Source organism: Chenopodium quinoa, unplaced genomic scaffold (assembly GCF_001683475.1).
Source record: "Chenopodium quinoa cultivar QQ74 unplaced genomic scaffold, ASM168347v1, whole genome shotgun sequence".
NCBI classification, from domain to species: Eukaryota; Viridiplantae; Streptophyta; class Magnoliopsida; order Caryophyllales; family Amaranthaceae; genus Chenopodium; species Chenopodium quinoa.
The window spans coordinates 12,946,038-12,958,301 of NW_018742738.1; the positions used below are offsets into that span (position 1 = coordinate 12,946,038).

A 12,264-nucleotide genomic window follows, 5' to 3' on the forward strand; every position below is an offset into this window, starting at 1 on the left:
CATGAATACCCCGTGTTATGCATTTGTAAATGCCTAACTTTCCTCCATTTCTAGTTCCTCAAACAATCATTACTTACTTTTTAACTTTTCTATACAATATTCTCTACTTTTTATTATCCCCATACAACATTCTTCACTTTTTATTTTTTTCATACAATATTCCTCTACCTTTTCCATTCTCCTTAAAAACCGTACTTTTTAGAATTATTTGTCTGTAATTATGGGACGAATGGAGTAAAAACAACATTATAAATCTCCAAAATAGAAAAAGAGAAACTATATTATCATATGTGACGGAGGCCGGAGGGAGTGGTTAAAAAGTTGGAGGCTTGGAGCATAAATGCATGGGCAAAAAAATGTCACTGATTCAAGGGTTAGGGCCTGTTCACATTTACTGAACTGAGCTGAACTGAACTGAACTAAACTGATTGGAGCTGAACTGAACTGATTGGAGCTGAACCGAATTGAACTGAAGTGAACTAAGCTGAAATGAATATTTTATGAGAGAGGGAAATTAAGAGCTGAACTGAATTGAACTGAACTGATTGGAGATGAACTGAACTGAACTGAACTGATTGGAGCTGAACCGAATTGAACTGAAGTGAACTAAGCTGAAATGAATATTTTATGAGAGAGGGAAATTAAGAGCTGAACTGAATTGAACTGAACTGAACTGATTGGAGCTGAACTGAACTGAACTGAACTGAAATTAAGTAAATATGAACATACCCTTAGTCATTTCCTTGCCTACTTATTTATAACAGCAAGAGGGCTAATTTTCTTATTTTGTGAATTCAAGACAACCTGGAAGAGTATCTGATTCTTCATTATTTCCAAGTTCCAAGAGAATTAAACATGTAAACCCCACAAACAATTAAAGAAATGCAATCTATCTTTTGGAATCACACAATTAGCAAACTTCATTAAAGCCAAATTAAACTTTATATTCTTTTTATATCACCAAACCTCTTAAATAAAACCCAAAAAAATCCCAGAAAACAAAACAATGGAAAATGACAAGAACAGATTCCCTGTTAATTTTATTGTGAAATATTTCATCTTTTCACCACCATGCTTGGTTTACAGTAAACTGTACTGTCACTCTCTTTCAAACTGTTGTTTCTATCTACTGCCCTGCCACTTCTTCAACTTGCTCAATCAGAGAGATAAAGAAGAAAATACCCCACTCAATAAATTCTGCTTGACTTTTCAAGTTTGCAGTCTCTTAAACTGGTAAAAGAAACTTCCATGCTTAAGCACTACAATGATTTGAGGTAACCCCATAAATTCCAAGATTTTTATCTCTTTTGCTTTTGTTTTCCCTTTTGCTTGATATTACAAAAATCAGCTGTTAGTCGGTTGGCTGTTTCACTTGACTTGTTTGACGGACTGTTGGAATTGGTTTGTTTAGCAATAGGGTGTTTGGTTGGAATTAAATAAGCATTATCTTGTCAAAAAAAATTATTTGGATTTTTTTTTTTTTTGGTTCATGGGCAGGTTTTTTTTTTGATGATTGCATCTTAAGTCAACAAGAAATTGGTTAGTTTTTATGGGTTTATTTAATGAAATGAGAATGAGTTATTGGAGCTTGTATTTAATTATCTCAGTCTCATTGAGCTTCTGCATAGTTGGTACTTCTCAATTGCAATCCTCACAAATTCAGGTGCTTATGCAATTAAGAAAGCATTTAGAGTACCCTGATGAATTGGCAGCGTGGAATGATAATAATGCTAATGTATGTTTCATGTCTCCGTCAACAAAAATTAATGTCACTTGTGAAGTAGATGTTGTTACTGAGCTTAGGATTATGGGTAGTAAGCCTTTCAAAGTAGGCAAATTTGTTGGGTATGCAATTCCAAATCTGACCTTATCAGATAGATTTTCAATGGATTCCTTTGTTGCAACTTTGGCAAGGCTCACCAGCTTGAGAGCTCTTAGTTTGGTGTCTTTGGGCATTTGGGGGCCGCTTCCGGATAAAATTAACAGGCTATCTTCATTGGAGTTTCTGGATCTTAGTTCAAATTATTTGTATGGTTCTGTTCCACCAAGGATTGCCACAATGGTGAAGCTTCAAACACTAAGACTTGATGGTAACTTCTTCAATGAGAGTGTTCCAGATTGGTTGCATTCGCTATCCAATCTTTCGATCCTAAGCTTGTCAGATAATCACTTGAAGGGTCCATTTCCTGCTTCAATTGGGAAAATCAGGACTCTCAGTACTCTTGCATTGTCAAATAACAAGATTTCTGGGGGATTGCCTGATTTGAGTAGTTTAAGTGGCTTGAAAATGTTGGATTTGAGTTGGAATGAACTGGACTCGGAACTACCCAAATTGCCTGGAGCTTTATTTATGGCATTGCTGAATAACAACTCCTTTACTGGTGAGATACCGCAGGAATTCAAGAAACTGAACCACTTGCAGCACCTTGATTTGTCACTGAACCATCTTCAAGGAAGACTACCCAACATTCTTTTCTCCTTGCCTAATATTAGTTACCTGAATTTAGCATCAAATGAGTTGAGTGGATCACTCCCCATTCATTTGGCATGTGGCAAGAAACTCGAGTTTGCTGACTTGTCGAACAACAGATTAATTGGCGAGATTCCCAGGTGTTTAAATAAAATTACTGCTCAATTTTATGGAAATTGTTTGACAGCCGGTGGAGTAAACCAGCATCCGGAGTCATATTGTGCCAAGATGCAGCAAAAGAAAAACAATTACTCAGCCAAAAGTGCATTAGCTTTAGTTGGTGTGATTGGAGGAATTGTTGCAGTGGTGGGACTTCTGGCATTTGGAATTCTGGTGATTTATAGAAGATACTGGCCAAGAGGCTGTCAAGAACAGAGTTTGTTGCAGAAGCAAGTTCAGGAAAACAGTGTAACTGGGGTGACCTCTGAGATACTAGCAAATGCAAGTACGTTCGTTTTTGAGTCTTGTGTTCCTTTTGGAATATTCAAATGTTTTTAGTGTTCATTTTTGCCTCCCCATTGTTCAGGATATATATCTGAAGTTTCTAAATCTGGCACACAAGGAATCCCAGCGTGTCGAACATTTTCCATGGAAGAGCTGAAAGAAGCTACCATGAACTTTGATAAATCTGCCCTGATGGGGGAAGGTGCTAGAGGCAAGGTATAGTGTACTGTCATAACTTCATGCGTTTTTCATTCACTCAAATTCCAATGTCCCATGCTCACATCAGAACTATATGGAACTAGATTTTTCATTGGATATAGCTAAAAGAAAGAAACTCTCTTGTCAATCTGTGTTTTGGGCGGTGTTTGGTTGAAAAGAAAAAAAGAAAAAGTAAAAATGAAAGCAGGTTATTATCATGTAGGTCGAGTTGTGACTCTTCTATTTACTTTTTTTTGCTCTTTTTTTGTTATTTTCTCTGAAATAGATGGAGGTTGGCATTTGCTGAAAGATGTACATGTTCTTCCATTTGGATATAACATCACAATTTTTGAATCTGCCTAACATTTGCACTGCTTTGTTTCTCAGATGTATCAAGGAACATTACAGAATAAAACCTTAGTAGCTGTAAGGTGCCTATCTCTATCAAATAAATACACCACTCGTAATCTCAAGCTTCGGCTGGACCTTTTGGCAAAGCTTCGCCACCCACATTTGGTTTGCCTTCTGGGTCACTGCATTGACGCTGGAGCAAAGGCTGATTCTAGTGGCAACAAGGTCTATCTTATATATGAATATGTGCCTAATGGAAATTTACGCTCCCATCTTTCTGGTTAGTCTCAAAGCAAAAGCAACTTCATTGATGTCCTATAGCTTTGATACCCTAGGCTTTTGTTGCAATTAACATATGCAGCAAATGCCGTAATTTCAGATCTTGGTCAAGTAAGAGCACTCAAGTGGCCCGAGAGATTGGTAATTCTTATTGATATTGCCAAGGCTGTGCAGTTCCTTCACACAGGAATCATTCCTGGTTTCTTCAACAATCGACTGAGAACCAATAATATCTTGATTGATGAGAATCGAAGGGCAAAGTTAAGTGATTATGGACTGTCAATCATCTATGACGATGATGAATTTGGGGTGAGATTATTTTGACAATTTATGTGAATCTCTCGATAGTTTTTCCGATTTGAGTGATTGATTATAATATACTTTGTCCTTTAATTCACAGGGAAAAGCTGCTGCTAAGTCATGGTAAGAAAGAACTATCCTGCCGTTAGTCCATCTTGATTGCCTACTCAATTTATGTACAAGTCTTTAGTTGCTTCTCCTCTTTGTACTGCAGGCAAATGAAAATTATTGAGGATGACATTTATTGCTTCGGATTTATACTACTAGAATCCCTCATTGGTCCGTCGGTGGCCGCTAAGAAGAAGGCAGTTCTGCTAACTGAAATGGTAAACCCTTAATCCTGTTGCCGATGGTATATAAACCACAATTTAGACATGACAGCAGATTTCAGAGATTAGACTTGAGTCCATTCTAAGTGACAATTTCAGTTTTAAGTAACTACCAGTAGATTTTGGGTGTTTTGTGTTTCTGAATTATTTAGGGAACATTTTATGGAGGAAAATTATTGTATTCTTATTTGCAGTACTTTACTAACATGCGTCTTTTTCACAGGCATCGTTTGGTAGTGAGGAAGGTCAGAGAAGAGTCATAGACCCTATTGTATTGTCAACTTCCTCGAAAGAATCATTGGCAACAGTCATCTCAATAACCAACAAATGTGTTTCTTCTGAATCATCAACACGTCCTTCTTTTGAGGATGTGCTTTGGAATCTACAGTATGCAGCTCAGGTTCAAGCAACAGCAGACGGTGACCAAAAAATTGGTTCCATGGCACAATCGTGATTTTCGTCCTGTATTGTATACTGGTGTAAACTTCAATATGTCATGTTTAGGCATCAACAAACATAAATCTCTAGAGCAAAACAAAGCACATATTATAATCATCATCTATTCCCTGTAAATGTGTACCATTGTAAGCCTGCAACAGTAGTCCAGACTCGTACTTTACAGTTTTGCTGTCCACATGTTATATGATCTTGAGTATGTAATATAAGAGAAACTGGAACTGCTTTAAAGCATGTACATTTAGCCATCTACGCACATAATTTTTTCCCTTGGGAATTGTTTTTAACAATGCCTATCCACTATCAAAATTAATCACTATTCGAGTATTAGCAACCAGTATCTAGTCAAAATGAGAAACATAGTTAGAATCTATACTGCTCTTTACTTTCTTAACTTCGAAATAGAGGCTCCGGAAAGTCTATAATCATCATATTTACAAAAGTTGCAGCAGAGCTTAAAGTCTCAAATATTCAAGGTACTCTGAAACGCATAGTGTGTTCTTGAAGAATGAACAGCATTGGTATGTGGCAGATGCAGTGCAGCTAGGAGTCCCTTCCAAGTTTCTCCTGGTGCCTTTCCCACTTGAAAGTCAATAAGCTTCTTCTGGCTCTGGTAGTAGTCCTCCAGATACTGCATCTGGCATAAGGAAACATTTGTGAGTACGTCTCCAGAAACCGTGAGCTTCTCACTGCTCCAGACAAATAAAAAAATGATAGTCTGGATTTTGTAGGTAAAACCAAGCAAATCATCCTAAAACATGCACAAAGCACTCTCCAGCAGTCTATTCAAAACTACAAAAAATAATTCAAGGCTACTTTTCAGACATGTAAAACCAACCAAACTTAATCACCTGCTCTCTGTAGAATGCAGAGACCTTTGGGTGAGAATCTTCAGTATCCTTGTTAATATTTGAGAAACTGGATTTGGTTCTGTCACGAGGCGCGGTAGAATCAACAGGACAACCAGCTGCATGAGTATGGTCTTCAGAGCATTTAAAATTCACAACTAGGTCAATATCAACTAGTTGGTCGAGGATCTCCTACAATACAAGGACCACACACTATTAAAAATCAGTTGGTAATAATTACTCCAACCTTTGAAATTTACAGTACCAATATGGCACTCCACATCAAACTAGAGCCTTTACAAAAAATTACAACATCATATCCTTGAAGAAGAAGAGGGGATGGATTTAGGGAGCGCTCCTCCCAAAACTACTATATTATTCTACCCTCAAAACAAGAATAAAACCTCACATTATGCCAAGTACATGCTTCCAAAAGGATTTAACTAGTTTATGCATGTGATCATATGATATCGGTCCGATATTAGGCAAATTTAAATTGAAGTTTGCAGATGGTAAGCAATCTTACAGCTTGAAGGCGTGTTCGAGGAATGCCATCCAAAATAAACCCATTTTCACCTCTGTAATGTCCATCTTCGAGTCTTTTTAACAGCAAGCCAAAAATTATGCTCTCAGGAACAAGCTTCCCACAGTTAATTGCCTCAGCAATCTATTGTAACAGACAACAAATAAAAATCTGAGAAACCCCTGCAATAAATCACATAAAATAGGCCCTCCGGCTAGAGGAAATCTACAGTACCATTTTCATCATAATCATGCAAGTGCTTCATCAGGCTGCGAAGCCAGCATTGAAAGATTCAGAACAATCTTGATTCTTGATTAGAGAAAGTAAATTATTAACAGGTCTATAGAACAAGTGGCTCCCTATAGCTTAGTTATGACACTTACGAGTGCAACAGCTTATAATTGTAAGAACATCAGAATATTCTGGTCATAATAAATTAACAATAGTTCTGATTTGATTATAATACTATTTGAGTTGGATTTACTTTAAAATATCAAAGAAGTGAAGCTCTGTTTAAAGAACTATCAGGTAAGAATGAATTTTCTCCATGATCCCATTACCTGGAAAGATATTGTATCACTTTAAAAGGCCGTGGTGGACTATTGGTAAGGTATAAAGAGATTTCTTTTCTGGTTATATTGTTATTTGAGTCATCAAGATACAGAAAAACTCCCTCAGTCCCTAAACTAAAGCCCTAGAATTCTTGTCCATAAATAAAGTCCCACTTCTCAATTGGGTGGGTTTCATCATCCACTAATTTCTTCTTCTGATTCAATTTCATTCAACAAAACCTCTCAAAACTCAATATATATTCTCTTATTGTCATTACTGGCCTGAAAACAATAAACTATTTCCATTACATTTTATATTCAGCTTTTATCAACAATATTCCACTATAATTTATCTCTTAAAACTGTGTGCTCAGATCAATGGAGCTTTTATAAGGAGCTAAGAGACAATTTTATTTCTAAGGTTGGGAAATAATCTCCTTAAGGCACACTTTGATTGGGAGCAGTGAAGACATAACAAAGGTAGATGATGAGTTTAGGTGGTAATCTAAGGGATTATGTAAAATTGAATGAGAAAGGGAGGGATAGAGGGCTATTCATTTTCTATGTATGTCCACTCTCGCCCTCATTGCAAGTGAAATTTCATTATGTAAAATAAAAAAGAGAAAAATGTCAGTTGTCCACCAATCTACCAACATAATATGAAAACCATCTATCAGAATTTTTTATCATCTATGGTAACCATCTTCATCCAATCAAAGATGCATCCCATAAGCGCACTATCATATAGAAGGCACACGTTGCTTCAAAAAAAAATATATAGAAGGCACATTTGGTTGGCAATATTTTTTATTCTATTAATACCCCATCCGTTTTGAAATATTAGGCCACATTTGATTGAAGCTTAATTTGAAGGAAATTGAGTTGAAATTCCATGTTTTTCAAGATTTGTAGCTTTCACATGCCACAAGGTAGTTGTATTTTAAGGTTGTCATTTTACAGCAATCCAAAATAGAAATGTCTATTATGAATGAGAGCTGAAGGGAGAATGTATGCATGAATGTTCATTGTATTAAAACAAGTAGAAGTGTTACCTCCAATATCCTTAGTTTTTAGGCATAAAGCATTTCACTTCATTTTCCCTTCATTTTTATCATAGTAATAATGCTAAAAGGTATCATTCTCCTTGCAAGTAATATATTCTAATTTATAACTTTGTACAATAACAAGTATTATAACCAAAATAATTAATATTTAAGTTTACTTCTAAACCTTTTTCCCTATACTAGCTCATAGATCTTTGGGTTTCGTTTACAACGAAATAGAGACTTTAGAAAATAAGCTCAAATATTGGCATTCAATGGTTGCTTAGACTCAAGAAAACATCATCTATATAGTCCGAAAAACCTCATTTAAGGAATCCAATCTAGAGTAAAATTGATTAGCTTGAACTTTTGTTATATTTATACTTAGTATTTAAAAAAGCAAACCAAAAAAGACATATGTCATCATTCTATTACACTTCCCTATCTTATTCTTCAACCCAATGTGTCACATGTCATTTTACCTTTTTTATTTTTTATTATACAATTTTTCTCAACTCTTTCATTAAATACTTCATCTTCGTCTCCCCTCTTTAATTCAACCTTTTTATTTTCTCTCTTTGATTTTAGTCCCTCCATCTTCTTTCTATATTAAGTCTCATTTCAAATTAAAGTCCCAAAATTTTTATTTCTTTAATATGTTTTCTGTTACATATTACACTCATAATTATTTATTGGTATTTTCTCACTCATCTCATGCAATTTTCTATGAACAACCGTGCATTGCATGGGACAGAAGGCTAGTTTATAATAATTAACATGTCAACAATCAACTTCTCTAATACAAAGTATACATTGTACAGTATTACTATATTATTATCCCAATATCATCCAAATTCTAAGCCAGGGAAAGTTATCATATGACACACTACACCTAAAATTTCTAAGCTAGTGTATTGTGCATAACAATTACATTATGCTATAAAACAACATTTTTGGCCTCTTCAATTTAAAATATGAAAATGATTTCATAAAAGGATTCTAATACAAACATCAACGACACCAATCGACACATAATTTTGTCACGCATTCACTAATCTAGTAAAAGTATAACGTGTATATGCCTCCCCAAAATCTGTATATCACCCTCAAATATAGAGTTCATTATTCAAACCAATCTAACATCATTTCACATTCAACGACAAAAATTCAAGAATGTTTCGATATACTGATATAGTTATATACTGTATACCCTAAGAAATTAGGTCATTCAGCCAGATTTTTAATCATTGATTATTCCAAATAAAATGATTAGCATGTAAAATTAACAATAACACCAGCATTCAGGATTCAGTCAGACAATCAAAAAGAAAAACATAAATCAATTCCAAAAACAAAAAATGAGAGAAGAGTGAACCTGTTTATAGAGAGGAGAATGAGGGTTAAGATCTTGACGAAGAAGAGTAGAAATGGAAATACGAGGAACATGAAGAAGCTTCGAGATCATGTCGGCATAGATATGCTTCTTAGCGGAGGGATTACCGATGAAGACCCAATGTACGCCTCTGAAAGGTCTAGAACCATCGGAATCGAGCGCAGTAGCAGGTGTAGGAGACGAAGGAGTTGGGTTGAAGTCGTCGTCGTAGTCGAATTGTAGCTGAGCTGCGGCGGAGGCGGCGGCGGATATGTGGTAGGAGTGAGTGTGGAGGAGAGGTGGTGGAGGGAAGGGGAGATGCGGCTGAGGACAGCCATTGTTGAAGGTTGATCAGTGGAGGATGAGAGTGGAGGGTGTGTTTTTGTGGCTAGCAATTTGGCAACAGGAGGGTGAAGGAGTTGAACTGATATTTAGGGTGCCACGTCATTTTTTAATTTTAATAATTCTACTTTTATTTCATATTTTTTTTGCAACTTTTAAGAATGCACCAATTTCTAAACAAAATTTGTTTTGTTGCAAATTACAAAATTGTCAAAAATATAAAACGGAAGTAATATTATTAATGAATGATGTGAGAAAAGGTAATATATAAAGAAATAGTTTGCAATTTAACCTTATTCATGAAAATCGTTCATATTAATTATTATTAGTGCATTAAAAATACTATTGTTTTAAGGATTTAGCTCAATTATGATAAATTCGAGTTTAGCAACATGTTTTTACCGCTCAACTTAATGTATTTTTGTGTTTAATTTTTTTTTTTAACACTATTTTAGTTAGGTTGGTTGGATTATAATATGTTTTTATTCAGTGATATTTTCAAAATCTATGATATGCATATATGATTTATTCAGCTACTAAAACTTGCAATGTATGATTTGGTGACAGGTTAAAAAATTATGGCTGATAGCCAACTTCCTATCTACTACCTGGAGTTTATAGTAAAAAGAGTAGAGTATAATTTTGAATACTTTACTCAGCACAGAATCCTTGTTTGGCATCTTAGACGGGAGTTTCTGCTGCTTTTTTAAGGGTTTTGCCTACAAGAGTAACATAAGAAAGTTAATTGGAACAAAATTTGGTGGTGGAATCAACGTAATGCATTTTAACAACCTACCCACAAGAGGATTTTTTTTGCTTGTCTTTGCTTGGCAATTGACATTCCAGCTTTTGTCTTATATCACAGGTTAAGTCTCACGCCGTGTGGAATGTGTAACACTCTTAATTTATTATTTAATAATAAATGTGCATTAAATGAAAATTTAACAACTTTTTGTATAAAAATGTGGAAGCATACACTTAAATTGGAGGTTTACCACCATAGTTGACAAACCCACTTAAAAAAAAAAATAATATCATATATTCAATTTGACTTTATTTTGTGCGCCTCTTTGATAGGTCTAGGTTTAGATTTTGTTTTGTTTAATTGTAATGCATTATTATGACTTTTGTATTTTTCTAAAATTATTGATACAAATTTTGGGATCGCAAAAGTTTGATGCATCCCATTTTACAAAATATTAAGTTTCATTGGACGATGATAAAGAACTCTTGCATGCTTATGAATAGAGTGGGAAATACATGTATGACTCCACATTACAAATCATGATTTTACCACATATTTATAAGAGCTACATAGCTTAATCTACATTACTCTACATTTTACCTACAATAACTTAATATCATACAATTTTATATTATTCTTTATCTAGGACTTTCCAGGAATTATCTCACTAGATTTTTTTAGTCTAGATGAAAGCTCGTATAATGCACGGTTTTTTGTACATAAGAAAAAATATATATATTTTTCTTAGTTTGATAAACTGTAAGTGTTTTTTTTAATTATTTGGTTTATTTTACAATAATTTTGGATAAAAAACATATAATAATTTAATTAAACTAATGTTGCTTATTACAAAAGTATAAGCTTTTTTTTAATGTATTTATAATACAACTTCATTGATTGTTGTTTTGTATTTTATTTGTTGCTAGTTAATAACAATAGAATTTATTAAATATGAATAAATTGTAAATATTTTTTCTATCAAATTTTTTGACATAATTCCACATAAATGTTTATATATTGTAAAGTTTTTTCTTTCTAATTTAATTTTTTTTAATGAAAATATCATCTCATTCATCAGATGTTTAAATAAAACCATTAATATCAAAGATAATTTTTAATTTTTTTTTTTATATAATTTAAATCCTAATTTCAAAATATAATTTGTATTGTAGTTTTTCAAGTAATTTAAATCCTAATATCTAAAAATGATTTTTAGTTTTTTTTTTTAAAAAAAAAATCAGTTATTAAAATAATTTAAATCCTAATAAATCACTATTCGTTGTTTGTACCTACGTGGCAAAATTGTTAATTTTCATACGTCACTTTTGTTGGGATGGCGAGTGAGTTTTTATTTTTAAAATACCAATGTAATCTTTAATTAGTCAAAATAACACCTATGCTTATGCGGTGCGCCGAAATTGTTAAATTTATATACAAAAAATCACACAAAAAGAAATGTTTCAAGAATGTAATTTTATTTAAATTTTTTGGCATAAGTTTCAGATAAATGTTTAAAGAATGTAAAGTTTTTTCTTGTATTAAAAGTTTTAAATTCTTTATGAAAATATCACATCGTCATACGTCATTCATTGGAGGCTTAGATAAAACCATTAATATCAAAAGGTAATTTATATTTTCTTAATAATTTAAATCCTTATATCAAAATATAATTCATAGAGTAGTTTTTAAATAATTTAAATATTAATATCTAAAGATGATTTTTTTTTTTTTTTAAAAAAAAAGATAATTTTTGGTTTTTTAAATAATTTAAATCCTAATAAATCATTATTCGTTGCTTTTACCTACGTGGCAAAATTCTTATATTGCATTAATCACTTTTTCTTAGGTGGCGAGTGAATTTTTTAATTCTAATATGAAATACAAATCTACTTTTTAACTGGTCAAAGAGTGTAGAGGTGGGCAACGTGTCGTGCTGGCCCGCCGCGGACTGCGCCTCGCCGTGCCTGGTGGTGCCTGCATCTTGGCGTGTCGTTCCATGTCGGGCCACCATTT

At 33.6% G+C, this 12,264-nt stretch overlaps 2 protein-coding genes across 4 annotated transcripts; one reads left to right on the top strand and one right to left on the bottom strand.

Annotated features, from left to right (window-relative positions):
- The first annotated feature begins 787 nt into the window (after positions 1–787).
- Positions 788–5,065, top strand: LOC110724284 (probable inactive leucine-rich repeat receptor-like protein kinase At3g03770). Of its 3 annotated transcripts, XM_021903706.1 has the most exons (8): positions 788–1,274; positions 1,498–2,915; positions 2,997–3,130; positions 3,500–3,743; positions 3,825–4,051; positions 4,143–4,165; positions 4,257–4,368; positions 4,595–5,065. In XM_021903706.1, the coding sequence occupies exons 2-8, from the start codon at positions 1,550–1,552 to the stop codon at positions 4,823–4,825; spliced, it is 2,337 nt and encodes a 778-aa protein (XP_021759398.1). In that variant the 5' UTR covers positions 788–1,274; positions 1,498–1,549; the 3' UTR covers positions 4,826–5,065. The 3 variants fall into 3 exon arrangements, with proteins under 3 accessions (XP_021759398.1, XP_021759397.1, XP_021759399.1); XM_021903705.1 differs by having other exon boundaries at positions 788–2,915; XM_021903707.1 differs by having other exon boundaries at positions 789–2,915; positions 3,843–4,051.
- On the bottom strand, positions 4,916–9,512 carry LOC110724286 (probable adenylate kinase 7, mitochondrial; the record flags this gene model as incomplete). The annotated part of the gene is made up of 4 exons (XM_021903708.1): positions 4,916–5,464; positions 5,679–5,867; positions 6,202–6,342; positions 9,168–9,512. Coding segments are annotated over 4 exons (849 nt in total), but the record flags the coding sequence as incomplete, so codon positions are not given.
- Between the last annotated feature and the right edge of the window lie 2,752 nt (positions 9,513–12,264).

Coding starts and splice junctions, on each gene's coding strand:
- LOC110724284 (XM_021903705.1), top strand. CDS start 1,550: ATGGGTTTATTTAATGAAATGAGAATGAGTTATTGGAGCTTGTATTTA. Junction 2,916..2,996: donor TGAGATACTAGCAAATGCAA/GTACGTTCGTTT, acceptor CCCATTGTTCAG/GATATATATCTGAAGTTTCT. Junction 3,744..3,824: donor TTTACGCTCCCATCTTTCTG/GTTAGTCTCAAA, acceptor TAACATATGCAG/CAAATGCCGTAATTTCAGAT.